Genomic DNA, 13,705 nt, shown 5'->3' with positions numbered 1-13,705 from the left:
TTATGTTCCAGAGATTTAAGTTCTAATAATTACAAGGAGATCAAAACAGACACCTTCAAGAAACTGTCCAGCTTAAAACATCTGTAAGTTGATTAAGTCATTTTCAAATTTGTAATATCTTGCCCTTCTTCATTTTAATTTCTCTGACCCCTCTTTCCAAAGATGTGTTTAATTATCTGTGGACCTACTCTGTACTTGTTTCAGTCTTTTGACTGTGGCCATGCTGGAGCACCACCTTTAATCGAGCAACTCGACCCCGGGACTTATTCTTTGTAAGCCCAGTACTTATTCTATCGGTTTCTTTTGCCGAACCGCTAAGTGACGGGGACATAAACACACCAGAATCGGTTGTCAAGCAATGCTAGGGGGAAAAACACAGACACACACACACGCATGCATATATATATATATATATATATATATATATATATATATATATACATATATACGACAGGTTTCTTTCAGTTTCCGTCTACCAAATCCACTCACAAGGCTTTGGTCGGCCCGAGGTTATAGCAGAAGACACTTGCCTAAGATGCCACGCAGTGGGACTGAACCCGGAACCATGTGGTTGGTAAACAAGCTACTTACCACATAGCCACTCCTGCGCCTGTGTGCGTAGGTGTGTATCCATTTATTAGATATGGGATGTATGGGAGTGCGATAATCCAGGAGATTCCTTAAGGGCATGCATGTGTATGTTTCTGTCTATTTGTAAAATCTGAAGCAAGTGTGCGTTTTTTGTATGCTAATGTCTTTGAATGTGAGTGAGGGCTTGTTCCTATGATTTGAAAAAATATCAGTGTATAACAATTGTGAGGTAAGTTTAGAGTAAACGGCTTTATGTATACATACACACACACACACATATATACATATATATATTGATGTGTGTGTATATATATATATATATATATATATATATATATATATATATTATATATATATATAATATATATATATATATATATATGTATATATATATACTAGCAGTATCGCCGGGCGTTGCTCGGGTTTGTAGGGGAAATAACTATATAAGCATTTTTAGAGATTTACTTCCCTTATATAACCCAAGCGAAAATCATTAAAAATGCGGAAAAATGATGGTAAGTTTTTTAAAATCGTAGACTCATCGTAGACTCGCGCTAATACACAGAAGGGCTTGATATAAATGACCACTATAAGATACCCGCTTTTGGTTAAACTGCACCGCGAAATGTGGGAGTAGTTAGGAATCTAAATCGGAGGAGACAGAGTCTCACACACACAACTTCAATTTTATATATAAAGATTAGATAGATAGATAGATAGATAGATAGATAGATAGATAGATAGATAGATAGATAGATAGATAGATAGATAGATAGATACAAAAAATTCAGGGTGAATACTTGATAACTGTAAGCACCTGTATATGCCAGCTAGTGGTATAGGTGATGAGGGAAAAAACGGTATGGATGTTTTGTTTTGGTGTCTCGCAATGCCATATACGCCTATTAGGATTTACCTTCCCAATGAAACCCGTTTTTTTCCCAAACTTTTTCTCAAACCTGCTATAATGTAATACATGGCTTTGGTGTGGTAATTGTACGTGGCTGAAGAATGCTTTTGACCTACCTGTTATATCAATTATGCATAAATACAAATTGTTCAATAAAGCCAGAAACATATGTACCGCAAAATCCATTGCGTTCTGTTTTTCTTTTGACAGATAGATATAGATATATGAGCCTGTGTGCGCGCGCGAATGTGTGTGCACGCGTGTGTGTGTGTGCACGCGTTCGTGTATGTGTATTTGTGAATGTTTTTGTGCATTTCAGTGTATCAAATTGTATGTGAAATTCATTCTGTTTATCATGTGCAGTGTTCACCTGTCCACCCAAAAACAATAAACTCTACCACCACCATTATCCATCTATTCCACCTCCTCCCCCTCGTCATTATCATCATCATCGTTATCATCATCATCATGAACATCATCAGCGCCATGAACTTTATGGAATTAATAGTCATCGTATTCTACTTTCCATCGCTTCCATTCACTAATTATTTAGAGAAAATTTTGTCAAAAATATCTTCTATGCAATTTCTTATTAACTCCGTTTTATGTTCCAGAGTTTTGCGTCATAATAACATTGAGGAAATCAAAGAAAATACCTTCCGAAATCTATCCAGTTTACAAAATCTGTAAGTTGAATAAGTATTTTTGTATAGGATTTCATTAACGATATTGTTGAAAATCTGCAATATCGTCCCATCTTTCATTTTAAGCTCCCTCATCCGACTTACTCCTCCTCATTATTACCATCACCATTATCTACTTTGTTTTTCTTCCACCAAGTATTCGTTTGACAATAATATTGTATGTTGTACAACTCTTCGATAATTTCTGTTACCAATTAATATTTTTTGTTACAGATATTTGCAAAATAATAATATCGAAAAAATTGAGGTAACAGCCTTGCATGACCTGACCAGTTTGCGGATACTGTAAGTTCGATACATCTTGTTGATAATATTTCATTGTCAATGTTCTGCTAAATCTTTAAAATATCCCCATTCGCACTGTCTTTGAATAGAAATGTGTGATTGCTTCAGAATATCTGTAAATATATATATGTGTCTGTTTCCAGTTCTTATTCATCACTTCCAACACCACCACCACAACGCCCACTATTAACTTTACCACCACCATAATCCTTCTACTCCATTTCCTCACCATCATCGTCATTATCATTATCACCATCATCATGAACATCACCATCAACACCATGGACTTTATGGAATTAATCATGATCGTAATCTACTTCCCATCTTTTCCATCATCAAATTGTTCGCCACAAAAAGGTTCCATGCAATTTCTTATTCACTCAATTTTATGTTTCAGATACCTGAGTGATAATAATATAACAGAAATCAAAGAAAACACCTTCCGAAATTTGTCCAGTTTAACAAATCTGTAAGTTGAATAAGTCATTTTTATAGGATTTCATTGGCGATATATTTCTAAATCAATAATATGTTGCCATCCTCCATTTTAACACCCACCCCACACCGTCTCTCCCAACATGTGTCTTCTTGTTGGTGAATCTATGTCTGTGTGTCTATTTATGAGATGACGGAGGGCGTGCTAGTTCAGCGGAATCATTTAGTGCATGGATATAGATGTGTCTATGTGTAAAATCTCTTTCTGTCCAAAATGTCTTTTTTTTTTGTACGTCAATGTCTGTAAATGTGATTAAGGGTCTGTGTCCCTTTTTCTTTATCTCCTTCTGCACCCCACTCCATCCCTTCTGTCTCTCCATCATCTTTTTTTCTACATCCGAGCTTTTTTTTTTCACTTTATTCATTCCGTTGTCGCAATTTTCACACAATATTTCTACCTTTTGTTTTATATTTTCATTTCTTCATTATCATTTTCATCATTTTCATCATTTTCATCATTTTCATCCTCAACATCATCAATATTATCAACCTAGGCGGCGAGCTGGCAGAAACGTTTGCGCGCCGGGCGAAATGCTTAGCGGTATTTCGTCTGTCGTTACGTTCTGAGTTCAAATCCCGCCACGGTCGACTTTGCCTTACATCCTTTCGGGGTCGATAAATAAAGTACCAGTTACACACTGGGGTCGATGTAATCGACTTAATCCCTTTGTCTGTCCTTGTTTGTCCTCTCTATGTTTAGCCCCTTGTGGGTAGTAAAGAAATAAATATTATCAATCTCACAAACATTTTCCCAATCTACATCGATCTCAAAACTGTCGTCATCGATCTATTCATCATCATCTTTATCAGAAACGTCACCAGCATTACAGTCACCATCAAAATTATCGTCATCACCTTCGGCATCATCGGCATCATTTATATTTTTATTTCTTTATTACCCACAGGGAGGCTAGACATAGAGGGGACAAGCAAGGACAGACAAAGGAACTAAGCTGACTATATCGACCCAGTGCGTAACTGGTACATATTTCATCGACCCCGGTAGGATGATTGGCAAAGTGGACCTCCCCGGAATATGAACTCAGAACATAACGGCCGATGAAATACCTATTTCTTTACTACCCACAAGGGGCTAAACACAGAGGGGACAAACAATGACAGACAAACGGATTAAGTCGATTATATCGACCCCAGTGCGTAATTGGTACTTATTTAATCGACCGGCGTGCTAACGATTCCGCCATCTTCATGAAAGCGGTGAGCTGGCAGAAATGTTAGCGCGGCGGGCTAAATACTTAGCGGTATTTCGTCTGCCGGTACGTTCTGAGTTCAAATTCTGCCGTGGTCGACTTTGCCTTTCATCTTTCGGGGTCGATTAAATAAGTACCAGTTACGCACTGGAGTCGATATAATCGACTTAATCCTTTTGTCTGTCCTTGTTTGTCCTCTCTGTGGGTAGTAAAGAAATAGGTATTTTGACTGTCGTAACATTTTCAGTTCAATTTCCGCCGAGTAGGAGTTCCCCTTTCATCTTATTGGGTTGTAACAGTTGAGTACTGAGGTGGATCTAATCGACTATCTGCCTCCCCCAAATTTCAGGCGTTGTGCTTATAATAAAAAGGAATATTATCTTCATCAACATTACCATCAACCTCCTGTCCTTTGTCTCACAGCCATATTCAACATTACCAGCACCACCACCTCCATCCTCCTCTTATTCCTCTACATTATTATCATCAACATTATCTACTTTGTTCTTCTTCCACCAAGTATTCGTTTGACGATAATATTTTATGTTATACAACTCTTCGCTAATTTCTGTTATCAATTAATATTTTTTGTTACAGATATTTGCAAAATAATGATATCGAAAAAATTCAAGAAACAGCCTTCCATGATCTGACCAGCTTGAAAACACTGTAAGTTGGATAAAGCTTCTTGATAATATTTCACAGATATCCTTCTAAATCTTTAAAATTTGCCCGTTCTTTTTCGATGCCAAGTCCTGGTCCCTCGCAACATTCTCACGGTCTTTCCATAGAAATGTGTGAATGATTGTGTCTGCGTGCGAATCTGAATATATATATTGGCATGTAAAACATTTCGTTTCCACCCAAACCTGATAGTTCTTATCCGATCAAGCACTTCTTTACTACTACTACTACTACTACTACTACTACTACTACTACTACTACTACTACTACTTACTACTACTACTACTTACTACTACTACTACTACCACCACCACCACCACCACTACCGCCACCACCACCACCACTACTACTACTACTACTACTCACTTTCTTCTCCACCTCCTTTTTTCTCGTTCTTCTCGTTCTTTTTCTAATTCTCCTGCTTCTTTTTTCTTCTTTTCTCCTTTTTTCTTTGTTTTTCCCTTCCTTTTTCTCATGTGCTTTTTTTTCTTTATAGTTTCTCCTTTCTATATATCATTCATTCGTCTAAATCTTATTCTATGTAAATCGAAACCACATCTGATTAGATAATTATCGACCTCCTCGTCCATGTCCTCATCGCCCTCATACTTCTCCTCTTCTTTGTCACCTTTCTCAATGATAAACTCCCTCAAGTTCGTCATTGCCCTCTTCATCATCAACATCATACATTACAACACAATATCGTCATCAGATGCAGAAACCTCAACAATGTAATCAGCATTGCCCTCGTTAACACCCCCTCTAACATCATCTTAATGAATACTATATTAAACATCACCAGAGACATGCTAACCACTTTCATTATCAGAATAATTAATATTAGCAACATCACTCCCATACACTTTTACTTGTTTCAGTCATTTGACTGCGGCCATGCTGGAGCACCGCCTTTAGTCGAGCAAATCGACCCCGGGACTTATTCTTTTGTTAGCCCAGTACTTATTCTATCGGTCTCTTTTTGCCGAACCGCTAGGTGACGGGGACGTAAACACACCAGCATCGGTTGTCAAGTAATGCTAGGGGGACAAACACAGACACACAAACATATACACACACACTTATATATATATATACATATACATATATACGACAAGCTTCTTTCAGTTTCCGGCTACCAAATCCACTCACAAGGCATTGGTCGGCTCGAGACTATAACAGAAGACACTTGTCCAAGATGCCACGCAGTGGGACTGAACCCGGGACCATGTGGTTGGTAAGCAAGCTACTTACCACACAGCCACTCCTGCATCATATATTCTTTCTTAATGTCTCTACTCCAAATTCATCACAACTACCACTAAAACGTCCACTATCAACTCTACCACCACCATTATCCTTCTGCTGCAGGCCCGTCTTCTCATCATCATCATAATTATCATCATCATCATGAATATCATTATCAGCGCCATGAACTTTATGGAATTAATCGTCATCGTATTCTACTTCCTATCGCTACTTCAATCCTCTAAAGATTGAGAGCAAATTTTGTCACAAACATGTTCCATGCAATTTCTGATTAACTCCGTTTTCTGTTCCAGATACTTGGGTTCCAATAACATCGTTGAACTCGGAGAAGACACCTTCCGGAATCTCTCCAGTTTAATATATCTGTAAGTTGAATAAGACATTTTTAGGATTTCATTAACGATATATTTCTAAACTAGCAGTATCGCCCGGCGTTGCTCGGGTTTGTAAGGGAAATAACTATATAAGTATTTTTAGAGAGTTACTTCCCTTATATAAACCGAGCGAAAATGCATTAAAAATGCGGAAAAATTATGGTAATTTTAAAAAAAAATCGTATACTCATCGTAGACGCGCGCTAATAACCCGAAGGGCTCGATATGAATGACGACTATAAGATACCCGCTTTTGGTTAAATTGCACCGCAAAATGTGGGAGTAGTTAGGAATCTAAATCGGTGTAGACAGACACGCACACAACTTCATTTTTATATATATATAAAGATACATCGGCGAGCTGGCAGAAACTTAGCGCGCTGGGCGAAATGCGTAGCCGTATTCGTCTGCCGTTATGTTCTGAGTTCAAATTCCGCCGAGGTCGACTTTGCCTTTCATCCTTTCGGGGTCGATAAATTAAGTACCAGATACGCACTGGGATCGATGTAATCGACTTAATCCGTTTGTCTGTCCTTGTTTGTCCCCTCTGTGTTTAGCCCCTTGTGGGTAGTAAAGAAATAGGTATTTTGTCTGCCGCTACGATCTGAGTTCGAATTCCGCCGAGGTCGACTTTGCCTTTCATCCTTTCGGGGTCGATAAATTAAGTACCAGTTGCGCACTGGGGTCGATGTAATCGACTTAATCCTTTTGTCTGTCCTTGTTTGTCCCCTCTGTGTTTAGCCCCTTGTGAGCAATAAAGAAATAAATATATTTCTAAATCTTGATATCCGTCATTTTAAACTCCCTCGCCCCTCTTTTCAATGATGTGTTTTATAGTTTGTGGATCTGCGTGCGTCAGAGTGTGTCCAAATGTTAGATATGCGGTGTATGGGTGCCTGATATTTCAGTGAAATAGTTTATTTAGTGCATGCCTGTCAAAAATATGTCTCTGCCGAAAGTGAATGTCTATGAACGTGAGTGATGATCTGTTCCTTGGATTTGAAATATAGGAAGATGTGATGTGATGCGATGACATTTTCATTGTCATCTTTCTCAATCATAAACTTCGTTAATTTCATCATTGTCTTTTTCATTATCATCATCATTATACTTTAACACGCAGTACATCCTTTAGATGCAGAATCTTCAACACTATGGTCAGCATCGCTAAGATTAACATCCCCTCGAATATCATTACAATCACAATCATATTCAGCATCACCATGGACATGTTAACCATGTTCATTATCAGAATACTCAACATTAACATCGACCCCATCATCAGCATCATCACATATTCGCCATCATCACTACACACCCTATACTTTTCTCTCCGATGTCCTCCTCATCATCATCATGAACATCATAATCAGCGCCATAAACTTTATGGAATCAATAATCATCGTGTTCTACTTTCTATCGTTTCTATCATTTAATTGTTTAGACTCAATTTTGTCACAAATATGTTTTATGCAATTTCTTATTTACTCTGTTTTATGTTCCAGAGTTTTGGATTTTAATTACATTGAGGAAATCAAAGAATTTACCTTCCGACATCTATCCAGCGTACAATATCTGTTAGTTAAATACTCTTTTTACTCTTTTTACTCTTTTTACTTGTTTCAGTCATTTGACTGCGGCCATGCTGGAGCACCGCCTTTAGTCGAGCAAATCGACCCCGGGACTTATTCATTGTAAGCCCAGTACTTATTCTATCGGTCTCTTTTGCCGAACCGCTAAGTGACGGGGACGTAAACACACCAGCATCGGTTGTCAAGCAATGCTAGGGGAACAAACACAGACACACAAACATATTCACACACTTATATATATATATATATATATATATACGACAAGCTTCTTTCAGTTTCCGTCTACCAAATCCACTCACAAGGCGTTGGTCGGCCCGGGGCTATAGCAGAAGACACTTGCCCAAGGTGCCACACAGTGGGACTGAACCCGGAACCATGTGGTTGGATAGCAAGCTACTTACCAAACAGCCACTCCTGCGCCTATATATAAATATATATCTATCTTTAATTTCATGTGTTCGTATTGAGTGTGTGTATTTATGTGGCTAGATGTGATCGTTTCTGTGTTTCTGTGTTCTTCCTTCTCGTTTTTCTTTTTCTACTTATTCTTTCTTTCTTTCTTTCTTTCTTTCTTTTCTTCATCTTCTTCACCCTCTTCTTCTTCTTCATTTTCTGCCTCTCCATCAATTTATTATATATTTTATTTTTCTCCGTTTTCCACTTCTTTTGATTCCTGTCTCCTCTTCCTTCTTTTGCTTCTTCTTCTTTCCTCCTTTCTTTCTTTCATTTCTTCCTCTTCTTCACCCTCTTCTTCTGATCTTCTTCCTGCCTTTCTTCTACCTCTTCTGTGTCTACATCCCAGCTTCGTATCTTCATTTTCTATTTTTTTACCTCATTTTTTACTTCTTGTTCTTCTTCTCCTCCTTCATCGCCTGCACCTTCTCCTTCTCCTACTTCATTTTCACCCCCTCTTTCTCTTTCTCCTCCTTCTTCTCCGTCTTCTTCCCCTCCTGCTCCTTCTCCTCATACTCCTCTTTCTTCGTCAACATCTTCTTCTGTTTCGTCTTTTTCTTCTCTTTCTCTCCTTCCTCGTCTTTCTTTCTCTTCGCCGTCTTTTTTCATCTCCACCTTCTTCTACTTCCCCGCCTCCTGCTTCTTCTCCTTACCTCCTCCTCTTCTCTTTCTTTTTCTGCTCCAAATTTTACATGTACTACTTTGGTTTCATGTTCTTCTATTTATCTAACTTAGATTTCCTTTTCTTCTCTTTCTTTCCTTTCCATCTTCTACTTTTCTTGTTGTTGATGTTCTTCTTCTTTCTCTTCTTCTTCTTCTTCTTATTATTATTATTATTATTATTATTATTATTATTATTATTATTATTATTATATTATTAATATTATTATTATTCTCCTTCTTCTCATTCTCGCCTTCTTCCTTCTTCGCAGTCTTTTCTATCTTTTCTTCTGCGTTCATATTTATTTTCTTTCTTTCACTTTTTTCCTTTCCCTCTTTCATTTTCATTTTATTCCTCTATATTCCACTACGTAATTTTTCTTCTGCTTCATTATCGTCATCTTATTCTTCGTTTTCTACCCATTGTTCTAATTTTTATTTTACTTTAAGTTTCATACAATATCATCGACTTCTAAATTTCGCATACCCGTTCCTCCCAAACCTGTTAATCTTCAACTTCTTCCTGTTGATGTGTATCTTCTTCTGTCACCTTGTTCTTCTTCTACTCCAACCTCACCTGCCCTTCTACGACTCCTTTTATTCACTTCCTCTTACTTTTTTTTCCAAATTTTAAACTTTTTCCAATCTCACATCACATTTCTCCTGAATTCTACTAGTTCCTTTTTTCATCAAGAATCAGCACCTTACAAATTCTATTTCACTCAATTATTTTTGACAGGAATTTGAATGGTAATAATCTGAAAGAAATCAAATTAGACACATTCCGAAGTCTTTCCAGGTTAAGAAAACTGTAAGTTAAATAAATATTTTTATATTAATTAAATGACGATATATTGCTAATGAAGTAATGAGTTCCCATACTTCATTTTAATCTCCCTCACTCATTTTAACACTTTCTGTCCAAAATGAGTGTTACTGTGAGTGTGATAATTGAGGGCAATCGCATATTGCAGACATACAAGTGCAACTGCCCGAAATTGTAATGAGAATCTGGATACTTGACTGATGAAAGAAGGCCACGAATGACCTATTCTTTTTTGCCTGTCCTAATATTTGTTTTTCCTGTCCACCTTTATATCGTCTATCTGTCCTGATGTTTTATTGTCCTCTACCGCGTTTTAGTTCCATTTTATGGATGGGAAACAAACACCTCTTCAAACACACTCAAACTTTGATATATATAAATAATAGTATATAAGTTAGCATGAAGTTTTTAGTATATATTACTTAATTAGAATAACATTTAACTTACATGTTTATTAAATAAATTAATTATTAATTTAATGTATATAGATTAAATTATAGTATTTCAGCTTAATGCATATTATGTATTTTATATATATATATTATAATTACTTGTATTTTTATTTTCCAGTAATGATATATACTATAGTTTGTTATTTTATCTTCTATAAGCTAAAATCTATTTTCATAGATAAAATAAATATTTATAACTATTTATTCTAGATTTATTTACACCACGTTTTTATCGAGATAAATTTATTATAAACAATAAGATCTAAATATTAAGTTTAAAGATTTAGTTAACAGAATATATTTGACAAGATATTTCGTGATTTTATTTTAAGATATATTGTTGAATTTTGTTCAATTTTTATTGCAAAATTACGTATTTTTATATATATTTATATTTTCTTATAAGATAATATAAGTACATTTATTTAATTATTTTATTGTTTTTAACTTGGACCTGATGAGTGACTATATTTAAATTGAATTCATTTTACTGTTATCGGTTTGAAAATATTGCTACGACACACGTGTAGTCTATTTACTAATTATGTACTATCTATTTGTTATTTCGTACCTTATTTAGTTCTAGGTAAATGTTTTGTCGTATCTTTTTTTTTATTTGGTATGATTTAATTATATCATTGTTGAATTGCTACATGGTGGTTCTTCTCTAATATATATATATATATATAATATATATATATATATAATTTTCTAGCAATATTTTACTGTTCATCAGAAAACACTTCTCGTCATCTTAGATTGTATTTTATAAACATTCGCTGATAATAAATAATAATATTTTACAATAATCCTCTCTCCATAACCCTATCAACTAACATTTTATATTACAGACGCTTGGCTGAAAATAATATCGACAAAATTCAAGTAGGAACTTTCGATGATCTTCCCAGTTTAACATATCTGTAAGTTAGCTAAGTCTTGTTGAAAATATTTCTTTGAGAATATATTACTAAGTATTTAATATATTTCCCCATTTTGTTTCGCGTGCCTCCCTTTTTCATCCTTATATTCTCAATCACCCCAGATAGAAATGTGCGATTGTTTGTGAATGCTTGTAAATAAGAGTGTCTGTGAGTGTTTCTTAATATAAATGTATTGGTATATACAGAATTACGTGTGTGTGTGTGTGTGTCTTTTTTATGAGCGAATCTATAAGAGCGTTTCTGTTTGTGTTGCTATTTCTATCTGTATATGATTTACTGCATTTATCTCTAAAACAACGGTGATTACCATCCATGACTCTCCCTAGTAATTACATATTTTAGGAGTACGTTATTAATATGAATGTATTTTAGACTTCTTTTCCTCCTCCTCACTCTTCCTCCCCTTTCACTTCTCAATTTTCTAATTTATTTCACTTATTCCTCCTCTTACTACTCCTATTCTCCTTCCTCTTAAAATTATTCGTTTTATTTTCATATTTCCAATTCGTCTTCTTAATTTTCTACAGCTTCTTCTTCTATTTTGTCTTTTTTCTTCCCTTTTTTCTTTTCTTGTCTTGCATTTTATTTTCTTCTTTTTCATATTCTTCTTGCTGTTCTTGTTCTTCGTATTCTTCTTCGTTTTCTTCTACGTCTTCTTTTTCTTCTTCCGTTTTTGTCATCATCTTCTTCGTCTTCTTGTCCTTCTACTTACTCTCCTTCTTCATCGTTTTCTTCTTTGCATCATGCTTCTTCTTTTCCTTCTCATTCTTCCATTACATCGGGGGAAATGTGTAATTGTTGTTGTTCTTGTTTTGTTCTTTTCTTCGCCTTTGACATCTTCTGGTCCTCAATTTTCATTTTTCTTTCACCTATTGCTCCTTCTCTTTCTACTATTTTCTTTCTTTCTTTCTTTCTTTCTTTCTTTCTTTCTTTCTTTCTTCTTCTTCTTCTTCTTCTTTTTCTTCTTTTTCCTCCCCCTATCTTCTTCTGCATTTCCTCCCCTCCTCCTTCTCCTCCCCCGCCATCTTTATTGTCATCCATCACGTTTTTGCTCCATTTTATGGAAGAGAGAACAGACACCACTTCAAATACACACACATTTTGACATATATATTATATATATAATATAATATATATATATATATAGATATATAATATTTAAATTATAGTACATTTCAGTCCGCAGAAAATGAAAAAAGCCGAAACGAACTTTGGAAAGCTAATATCAATACTTAGATATTTATATAGGGTAGTAAAGTTTTACAAATTTCACTACCAGTGGCCTAGCATGCATAAAATGTAAATAGACGACATATTATTCAATATAAAGTAGGATAAAATTCTCCATCTCTTCTACCTTTCCTCTTGCACCTATTTATTTTCCACCTTTAATTTTCTTCCTTTAATCCTTTCATTATCTTTCAGTGTTTTAATTCTGCTTCATGATCGCCATCTTATAATTCTATTTTTAAAACAATTATTTCTGACAGGAATTTGCGTGGTAATAAAATCAAAGAAATCGAAGTAGAAACATTCCGAAATCTTTCCACTTGACAGAGCTGTGAGTTGGATAATACTTTTCTTTATATTATTTCATTGACGATATGATACTATACGATATTATATGTAATGAGTTTTCACACTTCATTTTAACTTTCCTTAGTCGCCTTTACTTATCCTAACACTTTCTGTCCAAAGGATGTATTACTGAGAGTATGATAATTAAGGGCAAAAGGGCTGAGAGCTGGTAGAAACGTTAGCACGCCGGGCGAAAAGCGTAGCCGTATTTCATCTGCCGCTACATTCTGAGTTCAAACTCCGCCGAGGTTGACTTTGTCTTTCATTGTTTCGGGGTCGATTAAATAAGTACCAGTTACGCACTGGGGTCGATATAATCGACTTAATCTGTTTGTCCTTGCTTGTCTTCTTTGTGTTTAGCCCCTTGTGGGTAGTAAAGAAATAGAGAATTAAGGGTAAACACTTATTGCATGCATGTATATATGTGTGTGTGTGACTGTCTGTGGCTCTGTGTATGTGGTGTGTATGTATGAAGGGGTGTCTCCTTTTGTATATGGATGAATGGTATGCGAGTGTTTCAATACGTGTGCGACCCCTGTTGTACTCTTTCGCTCCAACTTTCTCTCACTCTTTCTTCCTGTTTCTCGTCCCCGACTTCCTACGCAACCGCTGAGCCTGGATGCACATTCATCCATCCGTTGATGCTCTCGGTGTCGGGGGTTGACCTGCTTTCTCTTCTG

General features: G+C 35.8%; 2 protein-coding genes across 2 annotated transcripts in view; both read left to right on the top strand.

The window, feature by feature from the left end:
* The window catches only part of LOC115229471 (protein artichoke-like), a 105,438-nt gene extending 100,514 nt beyond the window's left edge, over positions 1–4,924 (top strand). The window contains exons 25-29 of the mRNA XM_036499216.1: positions 12–83; positions 2,116–2,187; positions 2,419–2,490; positions 2,888–2,959; positions 4,794–4,924. Coding sequence (XP_036355109.1) covers positions 12–83; positions 2,116–2,187; positions 2,419–2,490; positions 2,888–2,959; positions 4,794–4,869 — 364 coding nt within the window. The 3' untranslated portion in view covers positions 4,870–4,924. The remainder of the gene's footprint in view (positions 1–11; positions 84–2,115; positions 2,188–2,418; positions 2,491–2,887; positions 2,960–4,793) is intronic.
* Positions 4,925–5,516: 592 nt separating this feature from the next.
* Positions 5,517–13,001, top strand: LOC118761371 (insulin-like growth factor-binding protein complex acid labile subunit). The gene is made up of 6 exons (XM_036499215.1): positions 5,517–5,611; positions 6,440–6,511; positions 8,026–8,097; positions 9,965–10,036; positions 11,355–11,426; positions 12,938–13,001. Exons 1-6 carry the CDS (start codon positions 5,517–5,519, stop codon positions 12,999–13,001), a joined length of 447 nt encoding a protein of 148 aa, XP_036355108.1.
* Positions 13,002–13,705: the final 704 nt, after the last annotated feature.

The sequence above is a fragment of the Octopus sinensis genome, unplaced genomic scaffold (assembly GCF_006345805.1).
Source record: "Octopus sinensis unplaced genomic scaffold, ASM634580v1 Contig12758_ERROPOS6398+, whole genome shotgun sequence".
Classification (NCBI taxonomy): Eukaryota; Metazoa; Mollusca; class Cephalopoda; order Octopoda; family Octopodidae; genus Octopus; species Octopus sinensis.
Note: the sequence above shows the minus strand (reverse complement) of the source record. Positions and strands in the feature narration are given on the sequence as shown.